Below are 25752 nucleotides of genomic sequence, written 5' to 3'. Positions count from 1 at the left end.
AATCGTCGATCAGCCATCACCATGCCATGCACCCGGGTAATGTTTTCCGGAATGGTTGCTGTTGAAGGCCTTCCTGGACGCGGGTCATCGTCAAGGCTCTCTCTGCCACGCTTGGATTCCGCAGCCCACTTCTTTACAGTGGAAAAGGAAGGGGCATCATCCCCTAAAGTGGAGACCATGTCAGCATGTATCTGTGTTGGAGTTAGCCCTTTCAGTTGCAGGTACTTGATGACTGCCCTATAGCCAGTTTTGTCCATTTTTGGTGATTTCAATGGGTAGGTTCACAAGATGGTCTGGTACAAAGGGGGGTGGCGTCCTTTGTGTTTGTGTCGTGGGCCAAGTGTACGCACCCTTCTTGTAACTAATGGGTACATTTGAAAGTGTGTACCTCTGTGAGGGTAGTACGTGTGCAATCTGAGTTCTGGTGTTCATGTCACGACGAAAAGGGAGAATGAATAGGACGCCTGAGACATGTGCATAATATGTGAAAATGTTTGGAATGAGGCCGTTTTGTATTCATCGGCCATAATATATCACTTGTACATACCTTTGTAAAGTTACTCATTGTACGGATCACTTGCGACGACGACAAAATGTGTGGCCCTCCAAGCGCACCATATTTTACTCAAGGGAGATCACTGTTGATCACCCAATCATATGACCAAAATCCAATGACGTCACTGTCAAGAAGTTTGTTTTGTAGCTGAAGCGATCGACTGACCAGTCTACTTGGAGTGAAGACCAAGTCTACATATATACCTATTTACGACGGACAGGAAACTGAGTCAAGTCTACGTGGAGTGAAGACAAATAAACATTGCACTTAAGTATTTACCATGGAAAGGAAACTGCGACCAGTCTAGACGGATTCCAGGACCAGTCTAAATCATAGCAATTATTTTTTATATATAAGCATTTATGTATAGGAAGAGACCAAATCTAAGTGTGCAAGCATGTTACGAGGAAAGAAACTGATACATGTCAAGGCGGAGTGTCCAGTCACACAACACATTGTACATTTACAGAGGTAGGGAAACTGATGTCAGTCTAGGCTCGCCTGATAAAGTATGTAAATACCTTGAACACACGAGAGGTGATCTAACACACGGGAGATCGTCACACCGTTAGCAGCGCCACCTAACGGGGAACGGATATACCATCTCTCAACATGAATCGGAATGAGGTAGGAGAAAAAAATAAATGTATTCATTTGTAAATGAAAAGGTGTGAACACTTCATTAGATATACATTTGTACTTACTTGAGACATTCAGTAGAATTTGAAATAGAATAGAAACTTTTTTCTATGGTGCATATTACATTCCTATAAATTATTTTATTGGATTTTGTTTATTGTCCTGTTGCTAATGTATGTAATATATCTTTACATTATGTTACTCTCTTTAAAATATCGATCTGATCGAAACGATTAGCATATGTCCGATGGGGAAATTCCGCTATAAAGTGACTTTGATTATGTGAATAGGCAGTTCATATAGAACTTATAATGATTTCTATTCGGTATAGAAATTGCTTTTATGTATTAATCTGTATTACCTACTGTGAAATATTAATTATCACAAGGTTGTATTTTACGTGTTTTAAGATTTTGTACTTGATATCCCCCACTCTATTTCTCAGTACAATTGAACTGGTCTGTCTTGTACCCTTACTACAGTTCATATAGAACTTATAATGATTTCTATTCGGTATAGAAATTGCTTTTATGTATTAATCTGTATTACCTACTGTGAAATATTAATTATCACAAGGTTGTATTTTACGTGTTTTAAGATTTTGTACTTGATATCCCCCACTCTATTTCTCAGTACAATTGAACTGGTCTGTCTTGTACCCTTACTACAGTCAGTTACCGTCAAGTGGGATTTCAAGTGATCGAGTTGAAATGTCATATTTCCAGAATTCTACTTTAAATCAAACTTTGTTTATCCCAATATTTTCATCACAAATTTGTTCTCGTGTGCTGGAAAACACTCACTCACTCACTCACTCACTCACTCACTCACTCACTCACTCACTCACTCACTCACTCACTCACTCACTCACTCACTCACTCACTCACTCACTCACTCACTCACTCACTCACTCACTCACTCACTCACTCACTCACTCACTCACTCACTCACTCACTCACTCACTCACTCACTCACTCACTCACTCACTCACTCACTCACTCACTCACTCACTCACTCACTCACTCACTCACTCACTCACTCACTCACTCACTCACTCACTCACTCACTCACTCACTCACTCACTCACTCACTCACTCACTCACTCACTCACTCACTCACTCACTCACTCACTCACTCACTCACTCACTCACTCACTCACTCACTCACTCACTCACTCACTCACTCACTCACTCACTCACTCACTCACTCACTCACTCACTCACTCACTCACTCACTCACTCACTCACTCACTCACTCACTCACTCACTCACTACAGGTGTGTTCTTTATGGTACAGATTTGCTGTGCAGGTTTGCGTCCTTTAGTCGCTCCAGAAACCTGCGACTGTGGGTTCGAAAGCTGGTTCGTTCTGATTCTGATTATTTATTTGTCTACTCGTTGTCGTGGGTATCCCCAAAGTGGAAAACGTTTAAGACTTTCCGGGCTTTCCTCCCACACGAAGCTGACACGACGTGATGTAACTAGAAAACAATTTCAAAGCGGCGTTAAACGATATCACTCACGTACTTGTCAGGGTAGAGAGGTGAGACCAGGTTGTCTTCAGCCATGACAGTCGATCGTCAATGGTACTATACACTTATACGTGTCATGTTTCATACATATGAAAAAAATCCTGTATCCCAAATTTCATTGACGTTCGCTGAATGTGGTACAGTATGAACATTCAAAACATACATGATTCATTTTAGGATTGACTGTGGATTCTTTCTGTTCATTGAGATATGAATCGAAAAACCGATGTGCAAATTGTATGTATCCAGGGGCGCGGGAATTTATCCAGACGAGCGAGCCTGCATGTCTGCCGTTTCATTCCTTCAAAGGGTCGTTTTGGACAATGAATATGCATGAATGTTACTAAATGTCCTGTGCATGACGATACACGTGAGCAGAAAGGGAATTCCCTCGACTGTAATATTGGGATTCCCCGACATTAAAGTAGTCCGCTTCGGTGGGCGTGGGCTCAATTATTTACATTTATTGGGAAATGAATGCAATGACACGTGACCAGTTCAGCTAATAAGAATGCAAGAATTATAATGAACACAACGAAAATTTAATTATTTAACGATATATCGATTTGATGATGTTAGTGTTTCAGGATTCCGTTATATACCCCTCGTGTGTACATTTCCATAAGCTGACTATATGTAAACATATACATAAATATGATTATCATACAACATTCTAGTAATTAACCCTTTACCACGTGGGTATGTAAGGGATTGTATAAATAGTGGTTATTTTCTTGTGAATAAGGGCGGAAAAACATATTAAAAATTATACCCACTGTCCTCCTTGCAAACAAAACATACTAGTAAGTAATACTGTAGTACATTTATATTGTTTGTGTGAGTTAACGCCGTTTTTAACAGTATTCCAGTTATATCACGGCGTGTCAGCTTAATGTTGGAGGATGGCTCGAAGTGATGCAGGTCTTAGACGTTTACCACTTCGATGAAACCCACGAGCACGGGTATGGTGCTGACAAACCTAGAAACATAATCGGGGCGAACCGGGGTTCGAACCCACAATCATAGTTTTCTGGCGTACCCAAGGGACGCAACTCTGCACAGCGAATTGCGGCGCCTTAGACGACTGGGCCACCCGTGCCCCCCACATTTATATTGAATCAGTAGAGAGAGTAAAATAGGAACTAGCATACTTTGAAATTTGCATATATGTAAACCCATGAATATACTTGGAGTCAGTTTGATATAGATTAATAATAGCAGTGTTTATCCATAGCAAAATATACTACTCAAAAAGAAAGAATATGAAGAATATGAAAGAATCGGGTGTTCTTTTCTTACGAGAGTTTCTAAATGTCGAATTTTGTATTATGTTTATTCATTTCTAATGTCAGATTATTTATCGTACTCTGTACAGCAGTATCGTTTGAAAGGATTGCGGAACCTGTTGAAAAGATCCAAATTATCAAGAATTAACCTGTTATCATTTCATCAACGCTGTTAGTCAGTTGTCAAAGGTCAGTTACGCTTTCGTGAAGAAACAGTGGTGTAAGGAGCCGTCAAGTACTGTGTTGAGTTGCGTCTCTTGGTCGTGCCAGGATCCGCTGGTTTTGGACCCCAGAATTACAGATAAGCAGCGTATTTGCGTAAAATACTCCCCAAAAATATTCAAAACCCAATTACTTTCATTTAACTTGCGTACAGAAGCGCATGCATGAAATAAAAAAACTTAAATGTATAAAAACAGCACGCGTAAATACCCATTGAAGCTTTTTCAGCATGGGTACAAAGGAGCTAATTTCCGAAACACAATTACGAGCTAATTTACATAGTCAAGCCTATTTATTTAGAACAGCTATATACATCTAATTTCTTTTTTTAATCTTAAAATGTTCACTTAGTTTGGGAAAAACCCAATAGAGTGATGAATAGATGAGTGAAAAAGTATTGGTTACCCAATGAAAAATGTAATAACCCAATTGAAATAGAAACCCTAGAGTAAAAACTCAATTGCTCAAAAAGTTAGCTGGAGCTCTGAATCCCGATTCACCCTGATGATTCTTGGTTTGTCAACACCAAACTCGTGTTCGTGGGTTTCACTCCATCGTTAACTGTCTACGTCAGGTGGGTTTCGCGGACCAGTCAGCCCCTACCCATGATCCTAAGTCAAGGGAGTTAAATGACTATAAAAGTCCAGTTTCCACCCTTGCCGTACCAGGCAGGAAATATGGAGGGATATTTTGGCTGGATTAAGGAGTCTATGCATAGTCTAAAAGAAATCACGTCACAAAATCGTCATCCGTTTCATAAACTGGCGTGCAAATTTCGGTCGATTGCAGGATTTGCAAAACATGTGGACCGCCAACTCGGTGTCAACAGATATTTTCCAAATCTTTTCATGTTTTTATTCAAGGTGCTCACGTGATTTGGTCCACTTTGCAAAGTAAGACCCTAATATGACAATATAGATCTTGATGATCGGTCAGATCGCTCTGACTGGGCACCGCCATTTTGCTTGAAGCAAATGCAAGAGATATCAGAGCCGGAATTTGATTGGTAAATAGGACAGACATGGAAGGGACATAACTCGTAATAACCACTGGTGGCGCTACGATCGAACCAATAAATCCCGGCCTAGTTCGGCAAGGGTGGAAACTGGACCTTTACAGTCAGTTAACGCCCTTGCCTCGCGAAGATGTGGAAACTGGACCTTACAGTCAGTTAACGCCCTTGCCTCGGGAAGATGTGGAAACTGGACCTTTACAGTCAGTTAACGCCCTTGCCTCGCGAAGATGTGGAAACTGGACCTTTACAGTTAGTTAACGCCCTTGCCTCGGGAAGATGTGGAAACTGGACCTTTACAGTCAGTTAACGCCCTTGCCTCGCGAAGATGGCTCCTACCAAAGGTGATTCAAGTGAAAACCCACTTTGTTCTTCGGTAAACTGAGTCAGCATGCGCTGACTTTATATGCAAAATAAGCAAAATGTAACACAAAGACGATTCGGGACTTATTATATGAAGTATATTCTAAATGACCCATGCAAGGCGGGCGAACGCAAAACCACAACCTAATTTGTGCGCGCTGTGGGCTGTAGCGTTACGCCTGGTTTCAAATTGATACTGATCAATATAAAAATGAGATATATTAATTGTATTGCACACCTGCATGCAAGGAGGGTGAGTTTATTAATAATATATGTGTATATATCATACTTATTTTTGTTAGCGGAGCCATAGACATATTTATAATCATATCAGTACACAATAGACCATGCACTCAACAAAGCAAGGCAGCTGATTCTTTCAAAATGAGTGTCGGATCTGAATTTATTACTGCGAACAGAACACGGGGGAAACGATCGAAGGTAACGGTTTTTTTATATATCCAACAACCTTTTGTAGCGATTGTCCACTGCTCTGTCACGAGGGATTGACGCATCCGATTAGGGGGCATCTCCTTTGTCATGGAGATATCTCTGTTGTTGTGGAGGTAGCCCTGATGTTGGGTGAGGTAGTTATGTTGCAAAGGGAGGTATCTCTGTTTTAGGGGAAATATCTCTGTTGTTAAGGGAAGTCTTCGTTGCTAGGGTGTATCTCTGTTGTTAGGGAGTTATCTCTGTTAATTGGGGTTGTCTCTGTTGTTAGAGAGTTACCTCTTAATTGGGGTTGTCTCTGTTGTTATGGGGAATCTTCCCTAGGCAAGGTGGTAGCTCTGTTGTTAAGGCAGGTAGTTATGTTGTAAGGGAGGTAGCTTTGTTGTAAGGGGGGTATCTATGTTGTTAGGAGGTAGCTACGTTGTCAAGGCAGGTATCTATGTTGTAAGGGAGGTACCTTTGCTGTAAGGGAGGTAGCTATGTTGAAAGGGAGGTTCCTATGTTCTTAAGGGAGTGGGGTATATTGTTAAGGGAGGTAGCTCTGATGTAAGGGAGGTAGCTATGTTGTTAAGGGAGGTAGCTATGTTGTTAAGGGAGGTAGCTCTGTTGTTTAAGAAGGTAGCTCTACCGACCAAGCCTCCATTGTACCGATCAGGCCTCCATTGTACACACAAGATCTCCATTGTGTCCACCCGGCCTCCATTGTGTCCACCCGGCCTCCATTCTACTCATAAGATCTCCATTACATCCACGAGGCCTCCATTGCATCCACCAGGCCTCAATTGTACGCACAAGATCTCCATTGCACCGACCAGGCCTCCATTGTAACCATCCGGCATCCATTGTACTCACAAGATCTCCACTGCACCCACTTGGCCTTTATTGTATCCACCCGGTCTCCATTGTACCCACCCGGCCTCCATTATATCCAATCGATTTCCATTGTACCCACCAGGCCTCCATTGTACCCACCCGGCCTCCACTGTACCCATCCGATCTCCATTGTACTCAAAAGAACTCCATTGTACCCACCCGGTCTCCATTGTACTCACAAGATCTCCATTGCACCCATCCGGCCTCCATTGTACCCACCAGGCCTCCATTGTACTCAAAAGATCTCCACTGCACCCACCAGGCCTCCATTGTACCAACTAGGCCTCCATTGTACTCAAAAGATCTCCATTGTACCCACCAGGCCTCCATCGTATCCACCAGGCCTCCATTGTACTCAAAAGATCTCCATTGTACCCACCAGGCCTCCATTGTACTCAAAAGATCTCCATTGTACCCACCAGGCCTCCATCGTACCCACCAGGCCTCCATTGTACTCAAATGATCTCAATTGTACCCACCAGGCCTCCATTGTACTCAAATGATCTCAATTGTACCCACCAGGCCTCCATTGTACCCACCAGGCCTCCATTGTATCCACCAGGCCTCCATTGTACCCACCCAGCCTCCATTGTACCCACCCGATCTCCATTGTACTCAAAAGAACTCCATTGTACCCACCCGGTCTCCATTGTATCCACCCGGCCTCCATTGTACCCACCAGGCCTCCATTGTACTCAAAAGATCTCCATTGTACCCACCAGGCCTCCATTGTATACAAAAGATCTCCATTGTACCCACCAGGCCTCCATTGTACCCAACCGGCCTCCATTGTACTCAAAAGAACTCCATTGTACCCACCCGGCCTCCATTGTACCCAACCGGCCTCCATTGTACTCAAAAGAACTCCATTGTACCCACCTGGCCTCTATTGTACCCACTAGGCCTCCATTGTACCCAACCGGCCTCCACTGTACCCACCCAATCTCCATTGTACTCAAAAGAACGCCATTGTACCCATCCGGCCTCCATTGTATCCACCCGACCTCCTTTGTAACCACCCGATCAACATTTAGTTGTCACCCAACATTCCGTTAGCGAATCTCATTTCAATACATCACCATGTACTACACGTGGTGTTTCTAATGTGCCTGTAACTTTCGACGTGACACTGTTATTTCTCAAGGTGTGGTATACGGTGTGGTATACAGACATGTGTCATACATCAGCCCATAGTGTTGGGGTTGTATATTGCTTGCCGACTCTGAATACGCGACCGCAATATACATACAAGTACACATTTAAAGACACGGGCTAGTTGTCTGTACCTGAGAAGTTATCTCACTGACGATGCAAAAATATACTACAGTGTTTGGTAAAAGATAAAAATGATGTTTCACACGTCTAAATCGGTGATTAGATGAGAGAAAATATCTCACTTGCATGCAATGCACCTGTTTCTATATGTAGACATACAGTCTGAGAATGACCCCTCTTCGAATGGTGGCAGCACGGATATATTGGGAGATGTATATAGGTGTGAATGAACGTGCATTGGTGTGAAATGTTATGACTTGTTTGACACATAATTAACAGAAATACATTACCAGTGTTAGTGAGGAATATCTGCATATGTAAGCTGTGAAAAAGACATTAAGCTGGCTGTGAATACATTGATTATTAATTTATTTATATTTTTTTTGTTTAACGCCGCACTCAGCAATATTCCAGCTATATGACGGTGGTTTGTAAATAATCGAGACTAAACCAGGCAATACAGTGATTGACTTCATGAGCATCGATCCACGCAATTGGGATACGATTACATGCAACAAAGTCAGCAAGCCTGACAACCCGATCCCGTTAGTCGCCTCTTACGACAAGCATAGTCGCCTCTTACGACAAGCATAGTCGCCATAGTCTCAGACTACTGAGAACGACTTACATGTTTCTAAATACTTTTATCTGAATATTTTCTAATATTTCATATTTTTCAGTCTTATCTATATATTAGATAGTATCTAGTCTTTTGAGAAAATTATATGCTTGCAATTGTTGTTTTCACAAAGTTGACTTACTTTCTACAGGTTTTTTTCATCTGAAAAATAACTTTGATGTTAGTGGATGGATCCTTCTATTGCGTTGGAAGGGATATTATATTATTAAAGCACAGTTGTTGTTTTTGAAAGTATTATGTATTAATCTATCCCGGTTAAATATTATTTTGTGGAATACCTTGCTGCTTAATCAGTCTATTTCAAACTTAAGCCGGTTTAACAATGAATCATGGGCACTGTTTCTTAAACACACACACAAACGCGTAAGGCTTTCCGTTCTGTGGGTCTCCTCATGTGGGCTGGTGTATAACCTCTGACCGCCCGGAATCAGCCAATCAGCGTCGAGGAAATAGTCTGACGATAGATGAGGCCACTCGCGTGGCTCTGTCATTCATAACAACCGATAATCTGTTATTGCACCAAGTAAGTGTTTTATGCTTTCGAAAATATAAACATTTGACACGTTGGGAAAACAAACATTTGGCACTTTTGAAAGCATGCTTTTGTAACTAAATGATACGTCGAATGAAATCAAGAGCGATCGGAACCGCTTTAAACGTGAGTATTGATTACCTGGTGATTTTATTTCGAGCAGGCTTCAAGCTGATTTGAAACGGAATCTCTCAAACCACTGCAGTCAGGAATAAAATTACTAATCATCATCATATAGTTGTTTACACGGGTATGGTGTTTTCATAAAGTTTTAAAACTAATTATTAGCTGTTTTACAATACATATTTACAAACCTGATCGGTATTTTTGTCTTGTTTTTACACCTTCCAAGAAATGTACAAAAAAATCGTCTTCTTTTTCATGTATCAACTGCTTTTTGTATGTCTACACACGTCCCATTGCATTATGTTGTTCGTTTAGTTTATTGACACTGGACTAAATGGATCGGATAGTCAGGCTCGGTGACTTAAAATGCTTGTTTGCATGTCATCGTATTGAAGATTGGTGCTCATGGTGTCAATCACTGGACTGTCTGGTCCTGACTCGATTAACCATCACAATTAAGCCGCCGTCATATATATAGCTGGAACATTGCTATAAGCGGCGTTAAGCAACAAACAATTGAATAGCATTTCGTTCTGTTCTAATTAATTAGTCATTAAATATGATGCGTGGATAAATGTCGACATACCTGTAATATGATCTTTGATGGATTTGATGAATAATTCAATTTATAAGGGGCTGTTGTTAGACGCTGAGCAGGGGTTAATATTTAATTTATATTACGCTTTTGCGTCGTAGAGGATTTAATCGTATTTGTTTCATATATCGTATGTCGAGTGTTTATTCATAGTTTTGATAGTATGCTAGCTGAACGTATCTGAACATAACATATTTTAAAGCATCTTAGGATACATGAATTGTGAAAAATATATATTTTGTGCAATCAACAATTTTCAACATATATGATTCATTTCTATTCGGAGTCATCAGGGTGTTGGTAATGTCAGATGTTGATCCCTAAACACACTCTATTTTTAGCGTACAAACCCATTGGACAAACCATACTCTATAAATAGATCCACACCGCCATCATACGCAAATAGAAACACGTGTAACGAACCCGAGTGCGTTAACATGGCTTGTATTTCTGAAACCCTAAGGGTTTGTCTTCCCAGTTATCCCATCAAATTTATTTTAAGTCATAATCAAAATACAGTGTCTTGTTCATCTTGCCAACAAGAAACAAACGGATCATCGAAGGGAAACAACTGCAAGTAAGAATCTATCAAATACTACCATCTTATAAACATATCTTATGTGTATGAACTACATCAAGCATTGTTTCAAATTTAACAGGGTGTTGTATCTTTGTGGTTATATCCATCTTCCGAAATAAAACAAAACTTCTTTCATGTGACATTGTTTTCATCTTTAGTTGATATACCTTTAATATATCACTTCCTTCATTAGATATGTTATCTGTAACGTAGAAAGTAGTATATTGTACATGCGTCCATTTTGACATGAAGCAAGACCTTCAAAAATGGAATCACTCTCTAATTATTGTATAACTAACGATGATCACGTAAATTCTTGACACTTTCACGATGTCATATACGCGCCTCAAAGAGAAGGAAACTATACCTTAACCACAAGCACAACCACGTTGGAAGAAGACACTTTTCTCTTATCGGTACGTTAGTGATTTAACAGTGTTCAGTTTTCGATCAACACTATGATATTTAGGTGAAGGCTTTAAAAAAACACACGACTCTCTTATTGCTGTAATTAGAAAGATAAACACCTATTATGATGATTTTTGGTATATCAAATAAATTTATCAATGATGTGAAATCATACATGCCCATTTCAGATTGTTGCATTGGTATGCATCACATTTCTTTTTAATTCATTCGTTAATCCGACTTTCCCTTTGTTGGTACTGTAGCATATATCGATACTAATTTTTAAATATCAATACAATAACGTATCCGTGTTAACTTCACTTTTCTAATCCCTCAACTAAATCATTAATTGATAAACATGTTAAAGACCTGTGAACTTGAACTTTAATTTTTATGAAGCTCTAATATGAAGGTAAATAATGGAAAGTACTATCCACTGTATAGGCTAGTGTTAAGTTCTGACCCTATGTGACTTGAAATAACTAAAAAACAAAATTGAAATGAAAACTCCTAAGATTTGGAGTTTGTTCAACATTCATCATGTTAGTGACACTTGGTTTGGCATTACTTATTATTTAAAAGCTTATCATGCTGATTCTTTTTCTTTTGCAGCTTCTTCCTTTTTCTCCAATTGTTCCCACAAGCTCTGTGATGCTGTCTCGTGTGTTCAAAGTACATGGGCACTTCTGTGCCTCTCACCCATGGGAAGTGATCATCGGCACAGTGACCACAACACTATGCCTCATGTCCATGAGTGTCTTCACTGGCAGCAATAAGATCTGTGGCTGGAACTACAACTGCCACAATGAAGAGGTAATGGTAAACAATACTACAGTATTTACCTTATCAAGCAGCATCTCAAATAGTAATAAGCACCCCCTGACCGTAGATAAATCTGCAAGATCTATGTGTCTTGGTTCTCAGGCATTGCCTGCATCATCAAAAGTCTGCCACACGTTTCGTTTTTATTGCCATTTTAAATTATTATTTTTTAAATTCCTAATATTGCGATCCAATAGCATGCAGTTATTTCCCCTTACATGGTCACTGCTTTACTGCTTTACTGTGTTATGGTAATGGTGGCAATAGGAGTTTGTATGTTTGTATCTTAACAAAAAACATTACAAGCAGTGTTGTCACAGAACTAATTCTGTCTGTTTTCAGGACTGGAAGAGCTCTGATATGATCATTCTCTCCATTACACGTTGCCTTGCTGTGATGTACATCTACCTACAGTTCCGCAACCTGCGGCGCCTGGGCTCCAAGTACCTCCTGGGTGATTATAATCTTGTGCAGCAGAGCTTTGTGACAGGTTCATATCAATAGTTCATACCAGTTTCTCTCCTGTGGCCTTGCATGGTGGTTTAACAACTTTTACTTGGTAAAGCATTTCATTTGACCCATTTCATTGCACTCAGTCATTGCTTGTAGTTGTAGTGTAGACACAATGACTATTAACTTTGAAGAATTTTTTTTTATCTTTATGTTGTATATTGTCTTGATTTTGCTTATCACAATTGGATTGTATTTTTTTAGGTAATTTTTTTCTTGGCAAAGTATTTCGATTTTAATTTGCTTATCCTGTTTTCTCAAATTAGATAAGACACAAATTTGATCAAAATGCTTACTGCAGTAGTGAAATATCTTGTAGATCTATATCTGAGTTTAACAGCATGGCAGGCATCACACCCTCTCACCTCAGCTCAGTTCATAGTGGACTCTCTATTCTTGTGGGGATTCCAAATCAAAAGAATTCCCACTCCCAGGTATGCCATGCTTGTCATAAGAAGGAATTCTGGGTTAGAATAGGTCCCTAGCAACCTAGTTGTAAGAGGTGAGCACATGGATCGGAAGGTCAGGCTCAGTGACATGGTTGATAGTATGTCATCGTAACCAACAGCGTGGATCGCTGCTCACAATATCAGTCACTGGATTATCGCCTGGTCCAGACTCATTTATTTACTGGTCAGTGGTCACCATCATGTTTCTGTAATATTGCGGATTCCGGCGTTAAACAACAAACAAACAATTTGTCATTGTACCTCAATCATTCATTATGCTATTAACTGTGGGTTTGTCTGGCCCACAGTCTACATGCTACTATGATTCAGCTGGAATAGTTGTTATTGCTGAACGTTGCATGCAACTTGACCAACATTCACTCACTCAAAACATATATCATGTGCCCAGAATATGTTGATGGAGCTGTTTTAGCACAAGTATACGACTACACAAAAAGAGTCTTGCTTCGTTGCTCCAAACTATTCTGTTAGAGGGGCGGTTGGGTAGCCTAGTGGTTAAAGCGTTCGCTCGTCACGCCGAAGACCCAGGTTAGATTCCCGACATGGGTACAATGTGTGAAGCCCATTTCTGGTGACCCCCGCCGTGATATTGCTGGAATATTGCTAAAAGAGGGGTAAAACCATACCCACTCACTATTCTGTTAGATTTAGTGAGATATCATGATATGAGCATAAGTTGGTAGCATGTTTAATCATGTTGATTTCGGTTTATGATCCTCTCGCAAATAATGCATAGACTGCTGCAAATAACTATGCTTGATGTCAGTGGATATTTGGTTGTCAGGATAAAAAGATAGTTCCATGTGATGTTTGAGTATGTTGAGAAAGATAATGATTTCTATTAGCATTTATTAATATGTCTGTTTAGCATTATTAGAATGATTGTTAGTGCCAAATTAGATGACAATAAGGTTGATGTCATGTTGGACATGTTCGATTACTGAATTGGTTGGTTTGAACAGAGAGTCCACTGCGTTCTGAAATATTCTTTCTTTCCTGCCCTTTTCTATACCTTCACATGCAGATGTTGCCTTCATGTTGATCTGGTTGTGTTGTCTGTACATGTGGTACATGAATGCCTGGTGGTCAATGAAACCCATGTTAGGCTAAAACGTTGTTGTTGGTTCTCAGGCATACCCCATCAGAAACAAACCACGTGTCTGCTGTTTGTGTTAACCTGGTTAATATGGTTATACAGACATTCTACCATAAATTTTTAAAATGTTCAAAATCAGAGGTTTCAAGTCACAATTACTACCTCTGATTTCATGGCCACATCATCGCGCAAGCTAATATTTATAGAAAAGTACTTCAGTTACTGTTGGTAGGCAATTTGAAATAAAAGTATGCACTGTTATCATGATTATAGGTTACAAAATGCTGTATTATTTCCCATTATTTCTACATCGTTTTGAGCGCCCCTTTAGAAAAACTGCATTGATCATGACCGCCATCCTAGAAAACACCAATTGGTCGACGTTAAAAGTCTTCAGCTATGACGTCACTTCTAGTGTGACATCGTTCCGACCTTATGTCACAAAACAATTGGAATTATGTCAACAATGCCGTCCGGATGACGTAGACAATACACTGGTGCACATATGATTTTTATGAACTCGGATAGTTCTTACCCTATGAGTAATAATATAGGCTACAAAATATTCTAAGTATGCATGTGGAAGTAAATTTTTTTAGAAAACATGATAGAACTACAACCTATGCATCACTCGATATCTTTGTTAAGCCCCAAAGAAATGTTGTTAAATACTGTCATGGTAGAATGGAGATAAACATACTGTATTTTCAAATATAGAGCTAGGTTAGATGTAGATATAATTGAAAACGCAGTATACTTATCTTTTTAAAAAGAATTGTGATGCTAAAGAAACATGCTTCTATAACAATAAGGTTGCATACTGTAAACTTAGTGTAAATACTTGGAATTATTGCCTGAGAACAAGTGTTTTGGTGTTGAGCCTTTGTTGTTAGAAATTTGGCTTATTTTCATGTTTATCATGTTTATAGTCAAAATAGTCAGTTGGCCTTTGCAGATAGAAAACTATGTAGATTAACTTGTCAAATTTGTTTTGCACTAATCATTGAAAACCAGGTCAGATATGTCCATCTGTGTGTTGTGTGTGAGCTTTGGGTAATGATCTGCATGCTTTATCTGTTACCTGCCACTGTCACTGTCTCTCACTGTCTGTCTCTCTCTTAGTAATAAGGGGAAGGCTACTAGTAAAGTGACCACACGGACGATCACCGTTTAGGAGATACCATTTATTGAATGATTAATTGTTGTGTGCTATATGAGCAGCGGTAGAAACTAACAGTTTTAGTCCCCTAGTCGTTATAATGATAACATATAGCAAAACTCTTAGGAATGGCACATTTCTACTTGTCCTTATGATACCTTAACTATTGGGCAGTTTGGCAAGGTCTATAGCACTAGTGCCAATTTCTAGTGCTGTATAAGTGAAAAGAAATGTCATTGATAAATCCCTGCGTCGTCAGTTTTGAAACTTTCCTGGTAATTATTATGTTACTTTGGAGGGATGACATTGTAGATTATGGATCCACTAGAACTCAAAAACAACCAGGTGGCACCTTGGCTTGTAGCCTTCCCCATATGTATATTCCTTAGCAGGACAAAACTCATTATCAGAAATATGTTTCTGAGTTATCATACTTCATAATATCCATTTCAAGTAATCATAATAATCATGCTGTGCACTGGATAATCTTAACATGTTTGTGCATTGTATTGACATGATTGTGTAAATGTAAATTAAGCATTAATGGGAACAAGCAAGGCTTATTGAAGTTAAATAGCCATGATAACAGATCCATGATTCTAATAATTATTTCAAATGTGATAAAAAGGTAATATGTATCATGTGTACATCATGTGTACATGGTCCTTCATGTGCAGTTCTTAGAATTGTATGTCTTTCTTCTTAGTGTGGTGTAGTACTGGTGTAGGTTGATGTAGAGTTGTCTCCCTTATTCAGGTATATCTGGAGTTTTCACCATCTTCTCAAGCTTCGTGTTCAGCGTTGCCATCATCAACCTCCTTGGCAACAACCTGAAAGGACTTGAGTAAGTATTCAGTTGATAATGAATGTGGATACCCCTGGTTTATTTTGTTAATGTTGTGAAATTAGAATTGATAAAAACATGTCACACTTGCAGCAGGTATTCTTTTGTGTGTGTTTTTTATCTTACACTGAAAAATCAGCGTGATCAGTCTACATATGTAAATTATACCAATATCGGATCGTCTAGGGTTTCATGACACTGTGCATAACAATTACTAGTTAACATTGTTAACAACTAAGTCTTGTTGGAAGTTTTGCTAATTAACTCCTCTCTTTTTTTCTTCTCCAGTGAGGCTCTGCCATTTTTCTTGCTGTTGATTGACCTCTCTAAGGCGAGTGCCCTGGCTCGCTTCGCCCTCAACTCCTCCACACAGGATGAAGTGAGAGAGAACATCGCTAAAGGCATGGCCCTCATTGGTCCATCCATCACCCTGGATGCCATTGTGGAAACTCTGGTTATTGGTGTAGGGACACTATCAGGTGAGCTTAGCTGCATCCAGTGATGTTCCTGGAATTGGTCAGTGAATGGGTTCATGTGAAACAAATTGGGGCGGTCGGGTAGCCTAGTGGTTAAAGCATTCGCTCTTCGAAGACCCAGGTTTCTATTCCCGACATGGGTACAATGTGTGATGTTTCTGGTGTTCCCCGCCATGATATTGCTGGAATATTGCTAAAAGCGGCGTAAAACCATACTCACTCACTTACTCATGTGAAAATTGAACATGTTCGGTTCCAAAAGTTGAACACAATTTAACATGATACATAGTAAGATTACCTCTTTATTTAAAAAAGGGGGTCTAGGTGGTCTCAATCACATGGGTGTGCCAGGATCCTCTGGCCTGTTTACATCTCTGAGTTGCCGTGATTAGCGCCAGTCTATGTCGGCACCGAACCCATGCTCAGTGATTGTACCAGAGTGAATAAACATTTATCTCCTGCTTCACTTTATATTCTTCTTCACACTTTAAGCTGAGAACTGAAATACACAAAAGCAACATTAATCCCAACACACTCAAGAAGACAAACAAACTTGTACAAATCTTAAATATCTTTACCATGTTAAGAGTGAAAATATGATTTATAAAAATAAAAGATATAAAATCTTTTTCAACATTGAGCCGAGAATGTTTCACAAACATAACTGATGGCAAATTGGGGGACCACAAAATACTGTACATGTATAACTAACTTACTCCTGGAGAGAACCTCTTTTTACTTTCTCATCTATGATATTTTTTTATGTCATTGTTAAGTACCAAAGCTGACACCAGTAACTAAAACAGACATGAAATGCTGACAAACTTTCCTTAAAACATATACATGGTTAGTCTCAAAATACTTCTGCACCACCCCCAGCAATGATTTCAAAGCGGACATATTTCATCCTCAGTACATGCAGTAACTCATGTTGTTTCAGGTGTTCGTCAACTGGAGACCATGTGCTGTTTTGGCTGTCTATCTGTCATGGCTAACTACCTTGCCTTCATGACCTTCTACCCGGCCTGTCTGGCACTGGTCCTAGAGGTAAGACAACAAAGTCTTGGACTTCCTGAAAGAGAGTAGTTTGACTGTCATAGCTATCACCCCCCTATATTTTTCATATATTCAGCATGTACATGTTCTTTTAATTTCGTTTGAGTTCTGTGGTGGAATTCTTTTTAATTTGTTTATGAAGAGTATTAGTTTGAACTTTTTGGATAAAAGATTTAAACTTTATTTTAGGAAGCATGAATCCCAAGCAGTGTTCAAAATTTGCATGGTGGGTCCTGGAGATCTTCTCCCGTGGCATTTAAATCTACGTCTTCCACTAGGGACCAGTTAAATCTGGCACTGACCCACTGACTTTCATGTTTAACTTCAAACACTGCAGAGTTATTATTAATTACAGAAGCATTGTTGTGCATTGTTGAGCCCCTGTGTCTTCAGCAGACAGTGCTTGTCCTAAGAGACGACAAACAATCGGGTGGTCAGACTCGCTGACTTGGTTGATGCATGTCAAGTTATCCCAATTGCATAGGTCGATGATCGTGTTGTCAATCACTGGAATGTGTGGTCCAGACACAAGTATTTACTGACTGCCATCGTATAGCTGGAATATTGCCGAGTGCAGCTTTAAACAACAAATGAGCAAAAAAACAAACACAATGAAGAATATATGCCCCCACGTTCACAACAGTACAGACGACCATGTTTCTGTGACTGCCACCGTGTGTTGTAGCTGACAAGGGTACGTAATCACGGCCGTCCCATGTGGCAGCTGCGGCAGCTGGCCCAGATCCTGCAGCAGGAGGAGGAGGAGACCAAGCCCAACCCCGTCACCCAGAGAGTCAAAATCATCATGGTGAGGATGGTAGTGCTCATACACGATTCCATCCTATACTACTCATAAAAAGTCAGGACAGATTAACTATATAATATGAAAGAAATGGATGATGCTCAATATTTTAAGTGGTATGTAGCCATCATGAAAAGGAAAACTCTATTGTACATAGAAATATCAAAGGAGGACCTAGCTCAGGCTTAATTGGCAGTCATTTGAGGCCATTCAAGCAACACCTTCCCAGTATGAAATGTCATCTTTATATCTAAGGTGTGCATTTAACAAATAACAAAAATAAAAGTTATTCGTAATGAAAAACAAGCCATCTCTTCCCAGTCTGTAGCTGATCACACAATCAATATTAACCATGGTAACCTCTCATAGTGTGTCATGACAATGTGACCTCGTGCTATTTTGTTTTGAAGTCTCATTTGATTTAAATGGGTTTAAGTTATAATTATAGTGCAATTGAGAGTTAAATTGTCACAAGTTCAGACATTTCTTCTCTTGTATTTTACCAAGTCTGCGGGGTTGGTGCTCGTACATGCCCACAGTCGGTGGGTGGCCGCAACGGACAACGCTGACCCTCAGATGACCTCAGTCATGACCCCAGCAGAGAAGGCTTTGATGGACCAGAGAATCAACCCTGATGTGCCACTGTGGCAGTTCTATGTTCAGCGGTGAGTAGGTCAGATTGTGTAGTCTTGAACTGCTTCTTTGATATTACACGTCTTCTTCTACAGACCCCTGGTCCCCACTTCCTTCCTACACCTACACCCTTATACATTTGCCCAATCAGCTGACTCAGAATGCAAATATTTATGTACCAGGTAATATGTACATGAGTGAGATACTGCAACAGTCAAGCCTGGACCCTCTTCTTCCCTCTCCTCATCCGTTGTAGGTTTGTATTTTGCCACCTCCACTATCTCCTGCTATTTGAGGGGCGGTCGGGTAGCCTAGTGGTTAAAAAGCGTTCGCTCGTCACGCCGAAGACCCGGGTTCTATTCCCGACATGGGTACAATGTGTGAAGCTCATTTCTGGTGTCCCCCACCGTGATATTGCTGGAATAATGCTAAAAGCGGCATAAAATCAAACTCACTCACTCACTCACTCCTGCTATTTGCTCTCTCCCCTCGTTCTTGGCTGTGTATGCGTACTGACATTAACTGTCTGAGATCCCCCATAATTACGTCGTGGTGATGTGCAATTTGAATACCATTTATTATTTTGAAGTGTCCACTGTCAATTCAACATGCCTGTTTCAAGTTCAAAATTGTTCTTAACCAAGCCATCTCATTCAAACAATTACGTTGAATCAGAAACTGTTCAATTCAATCATCTTGTAACAATGAAACTTTGTATGAACTTTCCCTGTTATTGTATCTCTTTATATGTGCTCACAGAATTCTGATACATTATTTCTTCATAATTCCATCTGTTGTGTAGTGGATAGAGCATCTGCCCCGAAAGTAGAAGGTTGGTGGTTTGATCCACTGGCTGCGTCATGCCGAAAGACATTGATAGATTGTACTTGTTGTTGCCCTGCCTGATGACAGGCATTAAGTTGAGAAAAACAAGGACCAGCTCGCTCGGAGACAGTATACTGTGTCTAAGTTGGGCTAGCGCGATTAAACCATCATAAGTCAAGACTGGCACAAGCAACGAGATCCGTGAAGATCCAGAGAAGAATAGGTCTTCAGCAGCCCATGCTTGCCATAAAAGGCGACTATGCTTGTCGTAAAAGGCAACTATGCTTGTTGTAAGAGGTGACTAACGGGATCACGTGGTCAGGCTCGCTGACTTGGTTATGTAAGTGATATAGTCTTGAATGCAACGTGAAAGCTCATTTCACACTGACATACGTTATTATGATATTGCCTATATCACGTGTATGTTATATGTATTGCATGAAATTATCTAGATCGTTGCTGTCAAATCACTTTGACATTTTTTAGTATAGTTTTAATGAGATCAAATTGGATGTGATTAGTTATTAACCATGTTATCGAAGTTCAGAATAACAGTCACATCAAGGGCCAGCTAGATTCCAAACAAAGGAGCTGTGATGAAATTGTTTGGTATACATTCTAAGTTACAGCTTGCAATGTTGACAAATTTAATGTTTCAGAATGTTTTTGGGAAGAGCTGATTATGCAATGACACTGGTTTTGGCAATCGTCCTCACATGCAAGTATATATTCATGGACACTGACGTTGATCGTGAGGTGGATGATATGCTGAAGACAGCCTCGCCTGAGAAGATAGTGGCTGACATTGGCACCAATACCACCAATACCACCAATACCACCAGTGACTCACAGACAGAGGGTGTGTACAGATACTGAAGTACTTGTCATTATTTTGATGAGAGTTAGTTGTGAAAATGAAGAGTGTAATATTCTTCTTTTGCATTAAAATCCAATGATTGGCTCCAATACGGTTCCTCTGTGGATGATGGTCTGAGGACACATCCATAGGAGGTTGTGTCAGGTAACCTTTAGATATGCCAGTCAGTATTGAGGCTTCTTAAGTATTAATATGAGTGAGCAATGCATTCTGACAAGCATACTGTGAATCATGGAATTAAATTGATCATGAACTTAATTGAAAAATATGAGTGTCTCTTGTTCATATTAATTCTTACGCTTTTTCATCTGGACATTTTGGAGTATATTGTCATCTCAAGTTCACTAGTTTACTAGTTTCTCAAGTTTTATAGTTCAAAGGCAAAGCAACTCGCATTAATTTCATGATGCATTTTAGGACAGATGTCGATTGATTTGGTGATCCAATAATTTCAGGATTTATCTGAGTATCTGATTTCATTATCTCAAAAATATGAATATGGTCAGGATGTTCCAAAAACATAAAGCAGTGGATATTTTATGCATTGTTGTGGATGTTTCATACATGTTGTTTCTGAGCACCATGGCATCCACCCAAAAGGGTTTCATCCAGCATATGTATCTGTTCTGTGGAGGTTTTTATTTTGCTGAGATCAAAATTTCCAAATCGAGTTTGTAATGAATTGAAGTTCAGTTGTTTTTGAAAGCTGACATATTGGCTCCAGAACTCCAGGTTCACCTGATGTGACCTTATATTGAGAATCTCTACACACAGATGTAACACATCAAAGGAAAACTTCTGATTTTAATGTCATTGTAATGTTCTCTTGCGTTTTGTAAACACCTTTACACCCCTTATAGCTTGAGATTTTTCATGTTTTAATACCTGTCACCGATTTTCCAAATGTAGCTTACTTTCTGTTTTGTTATCTTTATTGTCCCAGCGTGTTGTCCATCATTCAGTACTCTCCGACTTCTCTTCAGACATGCTTGATTGAGTAAACTGAATTATGTCTATGGTGCCCAGATTCAAATTAAGCATTCATTATTAAACAGTTATTGGGCTATTTTACAAGTTTGAGGATTGTTCAGGGTTGTTTTACGACATGGATATTTTAGAAATCTCTTGGAGATTTAGGCACATCTTGTGATTTGTCTTCCGATGTTGATAGAAGTTCTTGGAGTATGCCATGATTATCATGTTTGGTTTTGTGAATTCCAGCTATTGAAGGAGTGACTAATGGACAAGTCAGTAATACGTTCAAACCAGGTGCATCCTTCATCATCGGGGAATATGATGACAGCTCCGATGATGAGAAGGAAGACAAGTCAACTCAGACGGAGGTGGATGATGAAGCATTCAAGCCGCTCCAGCTGCTGCTGAAACCCAAGCAGCCTCGCCGTCTGGAGGACTGTGTATCAATCATGAAGTCAGATGTAAGTATTCTATGTGAGAGCCCAGGGGCAATTCTGATGAGAACAAGTAGCCATATCCCCAACCTTGTCGTGATAATGCTGAATATAATGAGGGGGTTGGGTGGCTGTACTACATGTGTAACCTGTTTGGTCATTGTACCTTGACAGTGGACGGAGCTTGTGGTTTCTCTGGTCCAGGCTAGATTACCCACACACTTGTGTGATAGGACTTGAATACACCTTCCTGAGGCAAGGGAGTTAACTGACTATAAAAGTCCAGTTTCCTCCCTTGCCGAACTAGGCTGGAAATATGGAGTTATACTTGGCTGGACTAATAAGTCTATGCATAGTCCAATCAAAATCATGTAACAAAATCAACATCAGGTTCATAAACTCTCGTGCAGATTTCAGTCGATTGCAGGATTTGTATAGCATGTGTACCGTCAACTCGGCGTTGACAGATATTTTCCAAATATTTGTATGTTTTTAATCAAGGTGCCTTGACTTGAATTTTGCTTGAAGCAAATGCAAGTGATATGAAAGATGAGGCCCGATTGGTCATTAGAAGAGACATAGAAGGGACATCACTCATAATAGCCACTGGTGGCGCTACAATCCCTTAACTCCCTTGTCTCCAGAAGATGACTTGAATACTGCTGACTGCCTGGACGGAGCTCGAGCTATCACTCACTGGTTTCCCTGGTCCAGGCTAGATTCACCACAGACTTGTGTGATAGGACTTGAATACTGCTGACTGCCTGGACGGAGCTCGAGCTATCACTCACTGGTTTCCCTGGTCCAGGCTAGATTCACCACACACTTGTGTGATAGGACTTGAATACTGCTGACTGCCTGGACGGAGCTCGAGCTATCACTCACTGGTTTCCCTGGTCCAGACTAGATTCCCCACACACTTGTGTGACAGGACTTGAATACTGGTGACTGCCTGGACGGAGCTCGAGCTATCACTCACTGGTTTCCCTGGTCCAGGCTAGATTCACCACACACTTGTGTGATAGGACTTGAATACTGCTGACTGCCTGGACGGAGCTCGAGCTATCACTCACTGGTTTCCTTGGTCCAGACTAGATTCACCACACACTCGTGTGACAGGACTTGAATACTGGTGACTGCCTGGACGGAGCTCGAGCTATCACTCACTGGTTTCACTGGTCCAGGCTAGATTCACCACACACTTGTGTGATAGGACTTGAATACTGCTGACTGCCTGGACGGAGCTCGAGCTATCACTCACTGGTTTCCCTGGTCCAGACTAGATTCCCCACACACTTGTGTGACAGGACTTGAATACTGGTGACTGCCTGGATGGAGCTCGAGCTATCACTCACTGGTTTCCCTGGTCCAGGCTAGATTCACCACACACTTGTGTGACAGGACTTGAATACTGGTGACTGCCTGGACGGAGCTCGAGCTATCACTCACTGGTTTCCCTGGTCCAGGCTAGATTCACCACACACTTGTGTGATAGGACTTGAATACCGCTGACTTTAACATAAATAACATACTTTCTCATTTAATGAATGTTTTGTTTTTCCATATTTTTGTACTGTTTTTATCTACATTTCCTTAGAAAATCAGCTTGTATAAACAAAATAATGTTTAAGTTCTAGAGAAACACTGCCCAAAATTCATATGAACACATCTAAAACTTTCTTTATGATTTGCAATTTTTTTCTCATTTCTGAAGTTATGTAGATCCTGTTGGCCAAAGTGTGCCCATATCATCATTGTCATACCTTAAAATACCTTAACCTTGGCAACCATTGTTCACTGTGTCACATGGAGCTCTTTGGACAATGAAAAAAAATACATTTTAAGGCATACAGAGGCCTAACTTGAGCCTTTGAAAACGTGATAATTGCCTCGTAATTGTAGCTCGACATTTGGTGGCTCAAGCTCTGTATTGACCATGAAGACGGCATCTTGTAATGGCAACTCGCATGCAACCAGTGTGATCTGCTGACATCATCTCACAATTACAATAATCAGGATAATGGTTAAATCTGACAGAGGTTTTCGGCTTTCAAAAACATGCAAGTCAACTGTCCCAAGACTAAATTGTGCTTATGACAAGTACATTGACTAGTAACATTTGAGGGTTATAATTCTGAACCAGTTCTTAATGCTTTAATTTTGCTACAAATTGGAGCTGATGGAATTGACAGAAAATATAAGCATAATAAATATATTTGCCACTGGTATACAGCAGACACTGGCTCTGTTGTAGGAGGGCCCTGGGGTGCTGTCTGATGCGGAGATCCAGCTGCTGGTGGAGAGGAAGCACATCCCGGCCTACAAGCTGGAGACTGTGTTGCAGGACCATGTCAGGGGCGTCGCCATCAGGTAGGCTCACCATTGTCTGAACCACGTGTCCATTATGTACAGTATGACGACTATCCACAACAATATATACATTGTTCTCGGGTGGTCAGACTCTGCGACTTGTTGATTATCATCTTACCGTGATGGCATAGATTGTTGCTCACAATATTGATCATTGGATTATCTGGTCTCAGACTGCCATGAAATAGCTGGAATGTTGTTGAATGCAGCATATTAAACAACCAACAAAGAAACTATACACTGTTCAGAGACATGGCTTCTGCTCAACAATATCAGAGTTAGCTGGTGAAGTCTCATACTGCAGTGTCAAACCCTTGATCAGTGCAGCCTGACCTCATGCGATTTGGGTTAGAATTGGTTCCTAGCAATCTATGCTATACAAGCTGATTGGGTGGTCAGACTAGGTGACTAAGTGATGATCGAGTGTCATTGTACCCTGACAGTGTGGATCATTGGTCATAATATCAGTCACTGGTTTATCTGGTCAAGACTCTATTATGTCAGGCTGCAGGAATATTGTGTGTGCAGGATGTGTGTGTGTGTGGGAAGGGGGGGGGGGGGGGGTTGTAGTTATTATCACCCACCTTTGATTATGATCATGTTTTGTGGATCTGATTTCCAGTGTACAGTAGAGTATTCTGTGGTGTAGTATTGTCATTATGTTTTGTTGATATTCCAGACGACGGATGGTTTCGGAAAAACTTGCTGCCTCTGATGCTTTGGAGAAACTACCATATGAACACTATGATTATAAATATGTAAGAATATGATTTGATTAAGTTTTCATTGTTTTTTCATAGCTAAGCATGAGAAAATAATATGAAATTTGTATTTGCTCTGTAATATTTCTTGTTTACTTGAAAAAAATATTGGCTTTGCGATTCTTGAAATTAAGTAATGTCTTGATTGTGTTATTACCAAAGATATTGCAATATATGTGTGAATGTTTGCCCAGGTGGACGGAGCCTGCTGTGAGAATGTGATCGGCTACATGCCTTTACCAGTGGGTGTCGCAGGACCACTGCTCCTGGATGGCGTCAAGTACCAGGTTCCCATGGCAACAACGGAAGGATGTCTGGTTGCCAGCACTAACAGAGGTTGTCGAGCAATTGAAGTGAGTAACTCCAAGAAAAGTGTTATTTAGACATGTCAAGTTAATAAATGTTGTCACTGACACTGTGTGTTGTGTTGTGAGGTGATTTTCAACTTGAATGGTTAACCTAGATATCGGTACATACAGAAATATAGTGTGAAATCAGTAAATGACTAACAATATCAGTGAATGATGAGAAAATTATATTGGAACACACAGTTT

At 40.3% G+C, this 25752-nt stretch overlaps 1 protein-coding gene across 6 annotated transcripts in view; it reads left to right on the top strand.

Moving 5' to 3' along the window:
* Positions 1 to 1083: 1083 nt before the first annotated feature.
* Positions 1084 to 25752, top strand: part of LOC124146826 (3-hydroxy-3-methylglutaryl-coenzyme A reductase-like) — a 35622-nt gene continuing 10953 nt past the window's right edge. The window contains exons 1-13 of one of the 6 annotated variants that reach the window (XM_048401032.1): positions 1084 to 1183; positions 11701 to 11901; positions 12253 to 12400; positions 15902 to 15989; positions 16278 to 16468; positions 17406 to 17512; positions 18207 to 18329; positions 18831 to 18988; positions 20441 to 20640; positions 21880 to 22094; positions 24322 to 24437; positions 25117 to 25195; positions 25393 to 25551. In XM_048401032.1, coding sequence (XP_048256989.1) covers positions 1169 to 1183; positions 11701 to 11901; positions 12253 to 12400; positions 15902 to 15989; positions 16278 to 16468; positions 17406 to 17512; positions 18207 to 18329; positions 18831 to 18988; positions 20441 to 20640; positions 21880 to 22094; positions 24322 to 24437; positions 25117 to 25195; positions 25393 to 25551 — 1800 coding nt within the window. In that variant the 5' untranslated portion in view covers positions 1084 to 1168. Of the gene's footprint in view, positions 1184 to 9349; positions 9506 to 10534; positions 10678 to 10911; positions 11097 to 11700; positions 11902 to 12252; positions 12401 to 15901; positions 15990 to 16277; positions 16469 to 17405; positions 17513 to 18206; positions 18330 to 18830; positions 18989 to 20440; positions 20641 to 21879; positions 22095 to 24321; positions 24438 to 25116; positions 25196 to 25392; positions 25552 to 25752 lie in introns of those variants that run through there. The other 5 variants (XM_048401033.1, XM_046517302.2, XM_046517301.2 and 2 more) reach the window with 5 other exon arrangements.

The sequence above is a fragment of the Haliotis rufescens genome, unplaced genomic scaffold (genome assembly GCF_023055435.1).
Source record: "Haliotis rufescens isolate VD_foot unplaced genomic scaffold, xgHalRufe1.0.p SCAF_1, whole genome shotgun sequence".
Classification (NCBI taxonomy): Eukaryota; Metazoa; Mollusca; class Gastropoda; order Lepetellida; family Haliotidae; genus Haliotis; species Haliotis rufescens.
The sequence above is the reverse complement of the archived record's forward strand: the minus strand, read 5'-3'. Positions and strand labels throughout refer to the sequence as shown.